At 46.9% G+C, this 16465-nt stretch overlaps 1 protein-coding gene across 2 annotated transcripts; it reads right to left on the reverse strand.

Moving 5' to 3' along the window:
* Positions 1–1274: 1274 nt before the first annotated feature.
* Positions 1275–6725, reverse strand: ATP5PD (ATP synthase peripheral stalk subunit d). 2 transcript variants are annotated; one of them, XM_003997138.6, is made up of 6 exons: positions 6571–6725; positions 4062–4192; positions 3690–3786; positions 2415–2486; positions 1619–1681; positions 1275–1474 (listed from the first exon to the last, which is right to left on the reverse strand). In XM_003997138.6, exons 2-6 carry the CDS (start codon positions 4181–4183, stop codon positions 1343–1345), a joined length of 486 nt encoding a protein of 161 aa, XP_003997187.1. In that variant the 5' UTR covers positions 4184–4192; positions 6571–6725; the 3' UTR covers positions 1275–1342. The 2 variants fall into 2 exon arrangements, with proteins under 2 accessions (XP_003997187.1, XP_044900188.1); XM_045044253.1 differs by lacking the exon at positions 6571–6725 and adding an exon at positions 6027–6233.
* Positions 6726–16465: the final 9740 nt, after the last annotated feature.

Below are 16465 nucleotides of genomic sequence, written 5' to 3' on the forward strand. Positions count from 1 at the left end.
TCTTTCTTTCTTTCTTTCTTTCTTTCTTTCTTTCTTTCTTTCTTTTTCTTTCTTTCTTTCTTTCTTTCTTTCTCTCTCTCTCTTTCTTTCTCTCTCTCTCTCTCTCTCTTTCTTTCTTTCTTTTCTTTCTTTCTTTTTTAAAGTAATCTCTACACCCAACGTGGGGCTCAAAGTCAGGACCCTGAGATCAAGAGTCACATGCTCTGATGGCTAAGCTAGCCAGACACCTGCACCTCGCCTTACTTTAAAAAAAAAAAAAAATTTAATGTTTATTTATTTTTGAGACAGAGAGACAGAGCATGAACGGGGGAGGGGCAGAGAAAGAGGGAGACACAGAATCCAAAGCAGGCTCCAGGCTCTGAGCTGTCAGCACAGAGCCTGATGCGGGGCTCGAACTCACAGACCATGAGATCATGAGCCACCCAGGTGCCCCTGCACCTCACCTTAAACCACCTGGGACACCTGAGTGGCTCAGTCAGTTAAGCGTCCGACTTCAGCTCAGGTCATGGTCTCATGGTTCATGAGTTTGAGCCCCGCATTGGGCTGTGCTGACAGCTCAGAGCCTGGAGCCTGCTTCAGATTCTGTGTCTCCCTCTCTTTCTGTTCCTCCCCTGCTCACACTCTGTCTCCCTCTCCTTCAAAAATAAAAAAATAAAATAAATTTAAATTTAAACCACATGTATTTCTTGGCACTGCTCAGAAGTCCTGCTAACTAGGATCAATAGTAGGAATTTTTTTAATGAAATGACAGAATTAAAATAATTTTCTATGTTCAAGCACAAAGCTGTACTACATTTTAACTTTGCAACAAAATTTCCTTTTATCCCACATTTATGGTGAAGAGCTGAAACAGAGGAGATCCCTGCTTGCTACTCACCCTGTTATATCTGCAATGTGGACCATCTGTCCTTGTGACTGACTTACGGACAAGTAGAAGGGAGCACTGCTTAGGAACCAGTGGTTTGAAATCAAAGAGGAAGTTCAAGGGATCAGTAGATGTTTCTTCGTTATTACATTCCAGTGAAATACACTGTCATCAGCCCTACTGTTATTTGTTTTTTGTGGAGTTTTTTGTTTTTCTTTTTTTTCCTATTGTTATTTGTTAAGATTTCAGCAGCTCTGGGGGCTAACTGGCTCCTACATATCCTAACCATGAGATAACTGGACCAGCACCAACCTGTAGGCTCACCTTTCCATTTTAATAAAAAGACCACTTCCAGTGAGGGCACCTCAGAGTTATAATTATCTCTGCTGCAAAGGAACAGACACACAGCACCGTATCATTATTTTTAATGTCCAGAATTTATAATACAAGGGCCAGAGCTTTCTCCCCAACTCAAGTTTATAAATTTTCGATTGGCTTGTGAGGCCAGTAGGGATACTTCTTTTTGTCTAATTTGGTTTCTGGGAAGACTTCATTCAGGTCCTCAATGGTCATCTGATCAAATGGAATTATATTCTTCATCTTCTCCAGCTGGAAAGAGGGGAATTGGGTGAAGGTAAAGAGGGCCACAGAGATACAAAAACGAATCCAAGGTAGGTTACTGCCACTGGGTGAAAGGAGTGTAGCCGTGAGAGAGAGAGGACCTATTACAGACAACGGCCAAGGGTCACTTACCTCTTTTTCATATTCCACAATCCTGGCCTTTGAGAGAGACAAAAACTCAGCACAACTTTTCACCTTAAAGAGAAGGGAGACATTGTTTTGAAACCAAGTTGTACTGTCCTGACTCTGAGGCTCCCAAGACAGAAAAGTCCCAGAGCCCACCCCTCTTGCCTTCCCATTCTGTGCAGACTCCTGCACGTGCCGACTCCTGAGGGGAGCATGCTTTGGGAAGCAAACTACAGCTTTTCCTAAATGCACAAAGAAGCCCATACAGGAGAGCCAGCTTATAATAGCAGGACCAGGGTTGTCAACAATTTGCTCACCTAGACAACCTACAAAATGCCAGTATTTCACAGGGGCTGCTTACTGGACAGTCAGGACAAGCCGTCTGATCACTAGCCAGACTTCTCTTTGGTGGAGCCACCGGTGTTCCCACATTTGGCTTTCATACTTTCAAGCAAATAGGTATTTGACTACTACCTTGGATAATTTCTCTACCTGATTCTAACTCCGTAATTGTTTTTAACAGCTTAGTTGAGATATGACTGACATACAATAAAATGCACATACTTAAAGAATGCCACTTGGTAACTTGTGACCTATGTATCCACCTACGAAACCAGCAACACAATCGAGACAGGGAACAAATTTATCAGCCCCCTCCCTCCCATTCCCAGGCAACTACTGAAGCACTATTGCCATAGATTACTTGCATTTCCTAGAGCTCACTCTACTTCACCTAACTTCTAAGAAATACGGAGCTATCAGGAATTAGGAGACTCTTAAAATCAGAGTCTCAACTACTTACATCTTCTCTTTCTTCAGCATCCACCTGGACAGTATATTTATCTTCTGGCACAGGAACCTTCAGGGCATTAAACTACAAACACAGGGACAGTTGTTATTAATATACCCGGGAGTCCAAGAAAGGGCTCAAAACCACCGATCCTTATAGATAAAGACATTCTCCATTCCAAGAGGAAACCAGTATGCATCTAGAGTGTTGTAGTAGAAAGATTAGCCTGAAAACAGGAGCTCAAGGTTCTCAGTCCTGTCGCTAACTGGACAATTCTTTATTACAATGAGCTTCAGTTTCATCATCTGAAAAGGATGGTTGGATTTGATGACCTCAAAAATGGCCTCCTAGGAGTGCCTGGGTGGCGCAGTCGGTTAAGCGTCCGACTTCAGCCAGGTCACGATCTCGCGGTCCGGGAGTTCGAGCCCCGCGTCAGGCTCTGGGCTGATGGCTCAGAGCCCGGAGCCTGTTTCCGATTCTGTGTCTCCCTCTCTCTCTGCCCCTCCCCCGTTCATGCTCTGTCTCTCTCTGTCCCAAAAATAAATAAACGTTGAAAAAAAAAATTAAAAAAAAAAAAAAAAAGGCCTCCTAGAACCTTGTAGTCTGAAGAAACTCTGATTTCTCTTTCTGAACTGACTGGCAGAAGAATGTTTGCATAATGGAGATGGAGATGGTCTCCTTAGAAGACTGCCGAGTCCTATAGCCCCAGCACGGAGCACTGCACCTGGCACAGGGTAGGCCTTTGGAAAGCATCTGTCAAATGGGTAAACAACTAAATTCCAGATACTGAGGTTTAACATGTAAACATCAGAAATGGAGATACGTGGGTGAGAAATTAAGCCACAAGACACAGTAAAAAGGAGCAGGAAAAGGAAAAAAAAAAAGGGTAGAAAAGGTGTTAGGGAGACAGGTGAGGGGCTAAAAAATAATTCCGGAAGAGTTAGGATGGAAACATTTAACTTCACATCCCTCTGGCTCCCTGATTAAGGCTGTATGGGCTGTTTCTTTGGATAAGAAATCTGCCAAATAAATAGACCCTGAATTCTCCACGTTTACCATATAAAACTACCACCTCAAGACCTTTGGCCACACCCATTTTTCCTGAGGTTCCTTTTGGACCTGTTTTATTTTTTACCCCAACATTAAAATTATATTTCCTTAATATGGGACCTGTTAACAGCACCCTTCTTTCCACACTGTCATCCTGCACAGGTAATTACCTACTGTTCTGCTCCATACCCACAAGCCACATTACAACACCAGTGCTTTAGCTGCCTGAAGTCTCACCTTCTTCTCAAAGTCATCTACCAAGCCAGCCTTCGCCACATTGGCCCTGTAGTAAGCCCAGTCGATAGCAGGTGGATTCTCGGGGAGAGTTGCCAACCTGCTCACATGGAAGAAAAAAAGTTAAGATTCTTCTATGAGCAACAGAAAATCCACACAGTACTTTCCCTGTTCCTTATTCCTATGGCCTAGAGCTATTATCACACTTTTTTCTAGGAGAGAGATTCCAGGAATGCCAAAAACTACTTTCATTTGCAAAATGCATGAATTTCTTTATACCAGAAGAGCATCAGAAATTCATATTTAATTCCAAAGCACTGTTTTGCTTCCACATTTGGAGCAAGTTAAGAGGGTCCCTCTCAGAATGGTACTGACCTGGAGGTGAGAGTCTCATTCCAGGATTTCAGGGAGTTAGCAATGGCCTTCTGGTTTCGGGGTATGATCTCCCCAAAAGCTACCCAGTCAATGGCTTTTAGAGCAAGTTTTCGCCCAGCCATCTTGAGATCCTGGAAAATAAAACAGGTCAGATCAAAACAGGACTCTTACAGGGGCGCCTGGGTGGCTCAGTCGGTTAAGCGTCCGACTTCGGTTCAGGTCATGATCTCGCGGTCCGTGAGTTCAAGCCCCGCGTCGGGCTCTGGGCTGACGGCTCAGAGCCTGGAGCCTGCTTCCGATTCTGTGTCTCCCTCTCTCTCTGCCCTTCCCCCATTCATGCTCTGTCTCTCTCTGTCTCAAAAATAAATAAACATTAAAAAAAAAAAAAAAAAAAAAAAAACAGGACTCTTAGAGCAAATCCTCTAAAGGGCACCTTAGAAACATGCAAATCTGTAAGAAATAGAGAAGCATCCTCTGAGCACTTGGTGAATATGTTTATCAACTGAAGGAATCAGGATTACTAAACAAGGAACAAGTTTAGCTTTGCAAATTCAAGGCATGCAACCTGCCATATAACCACATTATTTCCCCTGAAACTGTCCCCCTCTATTCCCCAATTCCTACTCCTCCTTAAAAGCCCAGTTCTTTAGTGTTTGCTCTTATCTTCGGAAATATTGCTAAAGTAACACTCATGCATTACATAAAAGTTAATCATTTAAATACATTTCCACTCAGAATGAATGTGTTTCATTCACTGATTCTCCAGTGCACAGAACCTGATACATACCCAAGTTTCAACAAAGCTTAAATACAGCAGACCCTATGCCGGAAAAAAATGGGGATAATACCGGCCCTGCTTATCTCAGAAAGCTGTTAAAAGTACCAAGTGAGGGGCGCCTGGGTGGCTCAGTCGGTTAAGCGTCCTACTTCAGCTCAGATCACGATCTCACAGCTCATGGGTTTGAGCCCTGCTTCTGGCTCTGTGCTGACAGCTCAGAACCTGGAGCCTGCTTCTGATTCTGTGTCTCTCTCGTTCTCTCTCTGCCCCTCCCCAACTTGCACTCTGTCTTCTCTTAAACATAAATAAACATTTAAAAAAATTAAGAGGCGCCTGGGTGGCTCAGTCGGTTGAGGTTCCAACTTTCGGTCAGGTCATGATCTCACCGTTTGTGGCGTTTGAGCCCCGTGTTGGGTTCTCTGCTGACAGCTCAGAGCCTGGAGCCTGCTTTGGATTCTGTGTCTCATTCTCTCTCTGCCCCTCCCCCACTTGTGCTCTCTCTGTGTCTCTCAAAAATAAATGGAAAAAAAAAATTTTTTTAAGTTAAAAAAAAAAGTACCAAGTGAAATTGTGCACACCAATTTGCCCTACAGTCTCCTACAAGCTTAAGGGGCTCTCTACCCCCTCCCTACCGGATTGGTAATACCTGCACTTTCTAATTCAGGTCTGATTATCCTCTGCAGCACTAGCACATGCCCTGTGGATTCTAGCAATAACCTTAACACAGGTATTCCATATGTGTGAACGTGAGAGAAGGTACAAAGTTACAGCCATTTTTTTTCCTTAACTAAGAAAATGGGAAAATAGTCAAACTAAATTTAAGATCAGTACCAGACATTAGGAGAAAGACAACGTCAAAAGTCTTTACAGGGGCGCCTGGGTGGCACAGACGGTTAAGCGTCCGACTTCAGCCAGGTCACGATCTCGCGGTCCGGGAGTTCGAGCCCCGCGTCAGGCTCTGGGCTGACGGCTCGGAGCCTGGAGCCTGTTTCCGATTCTGTGTCTCCCTCTCTCTCTGCCCCTCCCCCATACATGCTCTGTCTCTCTCTGTCCCAAAAATAAAAAAAATAAAAAACGTTGAAAAAAAATTAAAAAAAAAAAAGTCTTTACAAACTACCGGGTGGATCACAAGGAAGGTGGAAGAAATCCTCCTCGGGATCTTAAAAAGAAACTGTTCCAACACCTGCCTCTTGGTTTCTCTTTCCCTCTCAGGATAAGTGGAGGTGATGGGCAGGTGACTCTTAAAAGACGCCAGAGAAATAAGCGCCTTGACAGAGACTTTTCCAAGCACCAGTGCAGGTAGGCTTCATAAATGATGGGATTTCTGTCTTGCTCTGAACGCTCCACACGCTCGAATGCCAGGACCCTCAAGAGGAAGAGACTGAGTGTCCCTCAGCAAGTTAACACGATCTCGGGGTAACATTTCCCCAGCCCCCAGACCGAACTGCCGAAGTCGGCCTTGGTGGGGGCGGACCGAACCCGATCAGTTGTGGGGAAGCACCTCGGTCAGAGGTGGCAGGTCGACCCCAGCGACCTCGCGCGAGGGGGAGGGGAGCGGAAGGGAGCGCGGCGCAGAGCGGCGGCTGCAGTTACACCCGGACACTTTGGCAGCGGAACAACGGCAGGGCAGGCATCCTCGGCAGGGGTGCGACAAGGGTCGGCGCAAGGTCTGAAGGAGGCAAGGCACGGCAGCCCGCCAGAGTCGGGCCCAACGCCCCAAGCCCCACTCACCTTCACCTACCGCGGCGGCCCACAGTCCACAGCAGCAAGGAACGGAAATGGGTCACCGGAAAGTTTCCCAGAGCCAATCCCAACGCCAAAGGGGAGGGCCTTGCTTCGCAGGTCAGCCCGTAGAAATGGAGGCTGGTTCCGGAAGTCCCGCCCACGAGGGCGGGCGCGGCACCTCCCCCTGCACGGGTCCCCGGGAGCTGGTTGGGGGCGCTCCCGTCCCTCTCCCCCGGCCCCACCCCCGCCGATGGGCCGGCCCGGCTCTCCCTGCCGAGAGATGGGCCGGCCCGGCGGCGCGCGGGCAGCGGTGGCGGCGGCGGCCCAAGATGGCGGAGCTGCAGCTGGACCCGGCGATGGCGGGGCTGGGAGGGGGTGGCGGGAGCGGGCTGGGCGACGGGGGTGGCCCGGGCCGCGGGCCCCCCAGCCCTCGCCCCGCCGGCCCCACGCCCCGCGGGCACGGCCGCCCGCCCGCCGCCGCCGCGCCGCCACTGGAGCCGGGTCCCGGACCGCCAGAGCGGGCAGGGGGAGGCGGTGCGGCCCGCTGGGTCCGGCTGAACGTGGGCGGCACCTACTTCGTGACCACCAGACAGACCCTAGGCCGGGAGCCCAAGTCTTTCCTCTGTCGCCTCTGCTGCCAGGAGGACCCGGAGCTGGACTCGGACAAGGTGCGCCCCGCCCTCGGGCGCGCCCCCGCTCTTCGGACCCCCTCGTTCCTCCTAGCTCGTCCCCAGATTCCTGCGACACGCTCCTCCCAGGCGGGCTTCTCGGGCCGGGACCCCCTTCCCATCCCTCTCCCGCCAGGCTGGCCCTGGGGGCTATTCTCCCCCATCCTCAGTCGCACCCTGGCTGTCTCTCTGACCCCGCCCTTCACTCTAAGCAACTCGGTCCCCATGCTGTGCCCACCCGCACCCACGAGAACCCGCTCCACACCCCTTCTCCGTACACATCTCCTACCCGCCCCTCAGATCTGCATGAGTTTTCCCCTGGCTCCTCGTCAGCCCCTCACTGCCTGTGCCAGATGCGTCCAGAACTGGGTCAGGGTGAGCTAAGGCATCTTTCTAGCTTTCTCAGACTTCCTCTCGGACCCCTCTGCCAAGTTGGGTGAAAGCCTCGGTCTGACAGCTGCAGGAAGTGTTTCTGGTGATACCACACTTCTTTCCTGTGGTCCTGGGCCCTGAGCTCTTATCTGGTGACAGTCACTGTTTTAGGACTATTAGAGCTCAGATACATTCCTTGGAAAGAGATTACCAGTTGCCAGTGCAAACCTAAGCTGACTGGTTAAGACCATCGGAAAGTGAAAACTGAGGCCTGCTGTTGGGCAAGATGCATGGCTACGAACAAAGTTGAGAGGTGACGAGGCACTTCCAACCCGTTTCCAGTTTGACGTGTTTATTGATTAACTTTACACATTCATCTTTCAGTTGCCAGCTTAAAGGCATTGACCCTGGCTTATACCCCTGTGTATCCTATGTAGCACTCAGCCAGTTACATTGAAATAGAGTTGGGGTTGGGTAAAGATTCGCTGATTTTTTTTTTTTTTTAACTCACCAACTGCCTCTCTAATAAATCTCAGACTTATGGAAACCTGTCCCACCCAAACTTTAAAGAAATTTCAAAACCTTTGCTTATAAAGGAATTATTTTTATCTACCCTAAATCTTTCTTGTTGCAGTAGAAGCCAGTTTCTTCTTGTTCCTTTTACTGTAAAGATGAGTAGGATTAAAGCTGCTCAGAGCCAAGTCCAGGCGGTGCCAAGCTTCCTCTGGGCACAGAACTGGGGTGTGTGAGTTACAGCTGGCAATGCAGACTCCCACTGATGTTGGCCTTGAGCTCAGGAGCATTGCCAACTATACAGAGGTTTTCTTAGAATTAGGAATGTGATTTGGGGGCAGTAGAGAGAGGTCAGAATGTCCATCTCAAGCAAAGATTTACATAATTAAAATATGGCATTTTCTTCCCCTTTCTTGATAATAGATGTCTTAGAGAAGAATGGTGGTAATTGTGTCCAAGTAAAGATTTTGGAAGTTCAGGGGCACCTGGGTGGCTCAGTCACTGAAGCGCCTGATTCTTGGTTTCAGCTCAGGTCATGATCTTACAGTTTGTGGGTTCAAACCCCACATCAGGCTCTACACTGACAGCTGTGGAGCCTGCTTGGGATTCTCTGTCTTCCTCTCTCTCTCTGCCCCTCCTCCTCTCACTGTCTACCTCTTTGTCTCAAAATAAACAAACATTAAAAAAAAACAAGACTTTGGAAGTTCAAGTAAATGCCTGCATGATGACTGTACATCTATCTGTAACTCCGTGCCTGAAATGATCTCAGAGTACAAGATACATAAAGCTAGCCTTCTTGCCAGTAGTTTGTGATAAAAAATGTCTAGCAAGACTTGCCCCCTTGCTAATGAATGGTGACAGAGAGGCTGAAACCCTGCCCCAACTTAGTCCGACAGCTCCAAAGTGTTATCTTTGTGTTTGGTTGGCAGGACGAGACAGGAGCCTATCTGATTGACAGGGACCCCACCTACTTCGGTCCTATCCTCAACTACCTCCGCCACGGGAAACTCATCATTACAAAGGAGTTGGCTGAAGAAGGTAAGAACAGTGTTTTAACTGGGCATTTTCAGAACTCAGCCCATATCTTGAAAGCTGTTTCACAGATTGGAATTTTGTTTGAGATTTTCATCAAGGTCACACGCAGGTGTAGTAAACATTTATGAAAGTGAACAGGGAGTCTCTAGTTACGTAGTCTTATCTGAGGAAGCCTTCTTTAAGGGATCCCCACTGGGCTCTGTCCAGCCTTCCTTAATGAGAAGAAAAATAGGTAACTCAGCTTTGCAAATCACTTCAGGAGCATTTTTCAAACCTGCAGAATCGTCAGGATCCCTTTTTACTTTCACTTATGTGCTTGCTGGCAGTGAAATGTCCATACCCTGAAGCATCACATCTCTGACATTAATTATGTATATTTTCACTTTTAGTTTGAACTTGCAGCTGTAAAAAGTAATAAAGGCTTGGCCTCATTTCTTGTAAGACTGGTCTCATGCTTCCTTGTAAATTTTTGCAGCTGACCTAATTCATTCTCCAGTCCATTGTCAGCTGTATCATCTTTTTGGTTGGTACGACATTTGGACTCTAAGTGGGTCTAGATATCTTTCTAAAAGACTTGGCGTGGCCTCGCCAAAGGCATTCCGTTGAAGATTGGGGCCTCTCCCTAAATCCAGGGCACCCTGACCTGGAGGCTTTAGCTCTGAGTGAGAAAGCTGTAATGGCTGTGCGAGTTAATGAAATGGCTGCGAAGCACATCTGTTTCAACCAGTAAGAAGAGGACTTGTGCATGTGCTGTCTCTTTTTTCAACATTTCAGATGCATTCAAAAATCATGGGAACCATACAATAAACTTCATGCACCCACCATCTAGCTTCAGCAGTTACCACCTCATGGATAGTCCTGTTTCTGGAAAAGAGGAATATTAAGCATCTTTTCTGAGGGCCTTTAAAAAAATTTTTTTTGAGGGGCGCCTGGGTGGCTCAGTTGGTTAAGCGGCTGACTTCGGCTCAGGTCGTGATCTCACGGTCCGTGAGTTCGAGCCCCGCGTCAGGCTCTGTGCTGACAGCTCAGAGCCTGGAGCCTGTTTCAGATTCTGTGTCTCCCTCTCTCTGACCCTCCCCTGTTCATGCTCTGTCTCTCCCTGTCTCAAAAATAAATAAAACGTTAAAAAAAAAAAAATTAAAAAAAATTTTTTTTGAAATATTTTCAAATTCAGAGAAAAAGGCGAGAATAACAGAACTCGCAGCTTCACCACCATTTTTTGAGATCTGTGTTACCCTTTGTTCTCTCTCTGTCCTCCCCCCCCCACGCTTCTCCCTCCCCCCACCATAGTTTTTATTTCTGAACTATTTGAGACTAGATTACAGATGAGTCCCTTAATACTTCAGTGTATTTCCCAAGAACAAGGTTATTCCCTTATGTAAGCACAGTATGGTTATCAAGATCAGGGAATTTAATATTGATAAATACTTCTATCTACAGCTTATATTCCAATTTTATCAGTTCCAGCAATGTCCTTTATAGCAAGTTTGTTTTTTGTTTTTTTTTTTTTCTGATACTGAATCACACATCCCCTTTGTTGTCCTGTCCAAGGCCTTTGATTTTATTTGGCCAAGCATTCTCTCAGTGATTGCTTTTTATCTTGTTCAAATAATAAGCACCCTATTAAACTTTGGTCCACATAAATTTATATACACACACCCACCCCCGGTAATTTTTAGGACCGACTAGGTAAGCTTTGCAAGCTCAGGAATTCTCCAATGTGACAAGTTCCAGAAACTAAGTGACATATGGGAAAGGTGCCCTGCAGCTAATGGGCAGGTCCAGAGAGAGTCAGAGAAGGTGCCAAGTGGGAAGCCGCAGCGGTGAAACAGAGTAAACAGAGCAGACCCAGAATTTGACTGACTCAATTTAGGGAGAAGGGAGGGGGGTACACCCTAAATAGCAAAGAAATGTTTCCCAGGCTGAAGGAGAGAGACTAGACTTCAATTTGAAAAGTGCGGTTCAGGGGCACCTGGGTGGCTCAGTCAGGTGAGCATGAGACTCTTGATTTTCTTGATTTTGGTTCAGGTCATGATCTCAAGACTGTGAGATTAAGCCCTGTGTCGGGCTCTGAGCTGAGTGTGGAGCCTGCTTCAGATTCTCTCTCACTCTCCCTCTGCCCCTCTCCCCCATTTGCACTCTCTCTCTCTCTCTCAAATTAAAAAAAAGGGGGCGCCTGGGTGGCTCAGTCAGTTGAGTGTCCTAGTCTTGACCTTGGATCCAGTCATGATCTCACGGTTCAAGCCCCGCATAAGGCTCTTCACTGACAGTGCAGAGCCTGCTGGGATTCTTTCTCTCCTTTCTCTGCCCCTCCCCTGCTCACTTGCCCTTTCTCTCTCAAATAAATAAACTTAAAAAAATTCTAAAAACAAGTTTCAAGGGGCGCCAGGGTGGCTCAGTCGGTTAGACATCTTTTTTTTTTAACGTTTATTTATTTTTGAGAGAGAGAGCTCATGCATGGGTAAGGGGCAGAGGGAGAAGGAGACACAGAATCTGAAGCAGGCTCCAGGCTCTGACCTATGAGCACAGGAACCCGATGCGGGGCTCAAACTCATGAACCGTGAGATCATGACCTGAGCTGAAGTCAGACACTCTATCCACTGAGCCACCCCGGACACCCCTGACTTTGATTTTGGCTTAGGTCATGATCTCTTGTGTGTGAGTTCTGGCCCCCTGTATCTGCCTCCACTCTGGTAGTGCAGAGCCTGCCTGGAATTTTCTCTCCTCCTTCTCTCTCTGCCCCTTGCACGTGCTTGCTCTCTCAAAATAAATAAACTTTAAAAAAATGCTCGGGGCACCTAGGTGGCTCAGTTGGTTGAGCGTCCGACTTCGGCTCAGGTCATGATCTCACAGCTCGTCAGTTCAAGCCCCGCATCGGGCTCTGTGCTGACAGCTCAGAGCCTGGAGCCTGCTTCGGTTTCTGTGTCTCCTTCTCTCTCTGCCCCTAACCCACTCGCATTCTGTCTCTCTTTCAAAAATAAATAGACATTAAAAAAAAAAAAAATGCTCTCCCTCTCCTCCTGTCCCTCCCTTGCACATGCTCTGTCTCATGGTCTTGCTCTCTCTTTCTCTCTCTCTCTCTCTCTCAAAAAAAAATGCAGTTCTTAGCAAGCATGTAAACTTTAGCCTCTTCTCACTATTTTCCAGGGAGTGTAACACATCTTTAACTACATACGGTTTGGTCCTTGTCCTAGGTGTTCTGGAAGAAGCGGAGTTTTACAACATTGCATCTCTTGTGCGGCTGGTTAAGGAACGGATACGGGACAATGAGAACAGAACTTCTCAGGTAATGGGTTTTGAACTCTTTTTTTGTTTTGGTTTGGTTTTTATTTTTTGTTTTGGTTTAAGATTTTATTTTTAAGTAATCTGTACACCCAGCGTGGGTCTTGAACTCACAACCTTGAGATCAGGAGTCACACGCTCCATGCATGCTCCATCTGCTGAAGCAGCCAGGCACCCCACGGTTTTGAACTCTTAAAGGGAAAAGGTCTTAGTGGCTCTCTTTGTCCCTGCGTCTGGGTGGGATTTGAAAAGGATGCTGTGCTGCTTGGCAAGAGCTGCCTCTCCCCTTAAAGCTGGAGGTCTGTGTGGAACATGGGCCATCCACCAGGCAGACAGCGCATATGCCACCAGACTTATTCAGAACAAGGAAACAGAAGAAGAAATAGCAAAGCAAAACAGCCCCCATATCCCTTTAGAAGAGTGGGGAGGTTGTGGCTGCTTATCATGGGACAGCAGGAGGGACCCGCAGCACTTTAGGCCCAGAACCTGTTCTCGCAGAGTATCTGTCTCCCTCCACATAAAGACCCAGCGAGCTCTTACTTCCACCTGTTGGCCACTCTTTAAGTCTTTATTAGGACCAGCCTTTTAAAGTGTGACCGTGTCGCATTCAGCTCCTGATAGCCACGTGAAAGCAGTCTCATGGCCTAGACTTTAGGAGCTGCTTGTGAATCATGCTTCTGAGGAAATAAGCTTCTCTGTTTATTATGAAGTCTGGGTTTTTATATGAACTTGGTAGATACAGTAACAGGAAGAAACACACAATTTGCCACCTAGTTTTGAGGGGGTACAGGTAGCTTATTTCACATCACATCACCCGTCACATGTCGTTAAGTGGCCACAGCGGCATCTTTTAGGCCCTTGAGATTCTCTGCTTCCTAGGGAGGGTCTGTGCCCTCCAGAAGCTTGAAGTCTAGCAGGGAAAACAGACGCTCCCTTTCCTGTATTTAGGTTCTATTTTAAGAAAGTACCACTGCAGGAACAGAGGGCATGGTTGGACTCTGCTGTGACCATCTGTCTTGTAGCAGGACTTGCTCTTATCCCATCAGATGCTGGTGGTAGATGCTTTCCTGAGATCCGTTCTGTTGCAGTGTAGAATTTTCCTGTGATTAAGCAGAAGGTAATATGTTTCTTTTCAAAACTCAAAAAAATAAAAAATAGTTCCTTGCTCTTTCTGTGTTAGAGTTTACATATCCAAGTTTTCTGGCTCTGAATGGAATTATCTGGTTGAATAACTGACACCTATTTTTTTTTTCAAAAATGATTTCTCTCATTCGCTTAATCTGTAGTCATTTGCAAAGGTGAGAAGAGCTTCCTTAGTTTTCTTCCCGCTGGCTGATGGCTGAAAGCCTTCTTTTTATTATTATTACTTTTCTTAATGTTTATTTTTGAGAGAGAGAGCACAAGCAGGGGAGAGGCAGAGAGAGAGAGGGGGATAGAGGATCTGAAGCGGGCTCCTGACGGCAGAGAGCCAATGCGGGGCTCGAACCTGCGAACCACGAGATCATGACCTGAGTAGAAGTCAGACGCTTAACCGACTGAGCCACCCAGCACCCCTGAAAGACTTCTAATGTTCAAAAATGAATTTATAGTTGGTTTGCCATTTTATTGTATAAAATAGGATCCGGTGGTGCCAGTCTTTTCGCCATCTAGTGTTAAACTTGCATGGCATCTTTTACTATCGTGGATATTTAATAGCTGGGCGTTCTGAAAATCTAGCTTTATTCTTAATTTTCCACATTCCAAAAAAGGTTTTGATTGCCTAGTGTAAATTCATGGTGCCATGAATTATGTAACTTGAAGCCATTCAACCCTGAACGTTCGCAGCTCTGCCATTAGCTGATTCCTTGAGAGCATCGTAAGTTTTCTATCTGATGACAGCGATGAAGTTAATTAGTCTTCTAGGTTCTGAAGGCTTGTGGATATAGACCCAGTTGGAAGCTTTTTTGTTCTAGGGATGTAAAGGCCTTTTGGATGTTAATTGATCTTTCCATCTGTCCTTTTTATTGAGTGAAACTCTGAGCAGTGGATTTGAGGTTGTTCAAAGACACCCTCTTTTGCATGTGTCACACGTGGCTCTGAGGCCAAATTGGCCATGTGTGTATTTTTGTAGCTGTCCCTTCAAACACATTCTCTCCTTCAACTTGTCTTTTTTTTTTTTTTTTTAAGATTTTATCTTTAAGTAATCTCTGTACCCAATGTGGGGCTCAAACTCACGACCCAAAGATCAAGAGCTGCATACTCCTCCCAACAGAGCCAGCCAGGCGCCCCAACTTGTCTGTGTTGTAAGGAGACACACATGGGGTGCCTGGATGGCTCAGTCGGTTAAGCATCCGACTTTGGCTCAGGTCATGATCTCGCGGTCCGCGAGTTTGAGCCCCGTGTCAGGCTCTGTGCTGACAGCTCGGAGCCTGGAGCCTGTTTCAGATTCTGTGTCTCCCTCTCTTTCTGACCCTCCCCCGTTCATGCTGTCTCTCCCTGTCTCGAAAATAAATAAATGTTTAAAAAAATTTTTTTTTTAATTAAAAAAAAAAAAGGAGACACACATGGCAGACATTCAAGCAAAGCCCAAGATGTGGGTTTCCCACCCCACCTTCTTTTGGTGACCCCTCATATCTCTTAGCGCCTGCCATCAATTCTACTAACTTTGCTGTCTTTGGTATTTTATGTTGGGTGATTAATCTTAGTGCCTTTGAGAATACTCGTGGTTTTCTTTGGAAGACAAAAACTAAAAAGAGCTAACACATGCATCTTAAATACCTGGGACTTTGACAGTTGTGGCTGATATCATAGATCTTTCGCGATGCACTGAGTTTTGTAACATGAAACACTTGGTTGTTTCCAAAATGTGTGGTTAGAGCCAGTTGAAGTCTTCCCGAGATTTGCCCTATATTTTAGGTGGAGGGAATGTTTTTCTTAGTACCTCGTGTAACAATAGTTGCATTCGGTTCAGAAGGGGAGCGCGTGGAAGAAAGCGCGGTGTGGTTGGCAGATCAGCCCGAGGCCTGGCACTGCCTCCGACCCAATAGCACTGCCTCGCTCAGGCGAGACACCGCGCTGACATCAGTGTCCCACTGAAGACGGGAGGAGAGGCAAAGCCACTCTGGGCTCCTAGTGCTCCGTGATCCACAGCTGCTTTTGTTGAGCCAGTATTTCCCCAGTAGTGAATTCTTCCAAAACTGATTTTCCAGATAACTGAAGCCCAGTCATCCTTTTGCAAAAGTACTAAAGCCAAGTTTTCATTATTCTTCAGGAAACGGTCCACATTTTCTTAAGGTCACGTGACTCTAACCAGTCCCTCTCTCCCTGATGGATCTTCGTTGTTCTGAGCTTCAGTTGCTGTTTGTGCTCTAGCAAATGCCTCCTGGCCTCCAGGACGGGCAGTGGATGTGCAGCTATTTATTGGACCCAACACTGAGTGGTCCAAGACTGCTAAACACAAGTCTCCCTGTGGGCCTCTAATTGTCCTCTGACGAACAGGGACTTTCATCTGGTGAGCATGCCTCCTTGCAGCAGCCCTGGCTGTCACCTGACTCTGGCCGAGTCGTAAGTGTGAGGGGTCCTCAGGTGGTTAGAGTATAGGGGCCTTAGTGCTGCAACTTTAGGGCATCCCGCCTTTCACTTCTGTTCTAGAAAGTCAAGTCAGCTAGCAAATGACTTCTGTCTGAATCTCTGACACCAGCTGGGGTGTCCCAACAGTTTAATCCTATCCTGACACTAATAAGTAGTAACTATTTCCACGGGTTTCAGGGCTCAGTCCCACGAGACTGCCCTTCCTTCAGACGCCAGTACCAAATCCCGGTTCCCAGGCTACCTGTACTTCTGTCCAATTCGGCTACAAATTCAAGGGTTCCCATGACATCCCCTTTGGGTTCAGTAATTTCCTAGAACAACTCCTAAAACTCAGGAAAATGCTAAACTTACTATTACAGTTGATCTCCAGCAGACTAAGGAACAGCCAAGCGAAGAGAGACGTGGGGTGGGGTCCTGAGCACAGGAGCCTCTGTGCGTGCAGTTGGAATGTGCCACTTGCC

The sequence above is a fragment of the Felis catus genome, chromosome E1 (genome assembly GCF_018350175.1).
Source record: "Felis catus isolate Fca126 chromosome E1, F.catus_Fca126_mat1.0, whole genome shotgun sequence".
NCBI classification, from domain to species: domain Eukaryota; kingdom Metazoa; phylum Chordata; class Mammalia; order Carnivora; family Felidae; genus Felis; species Felis catus.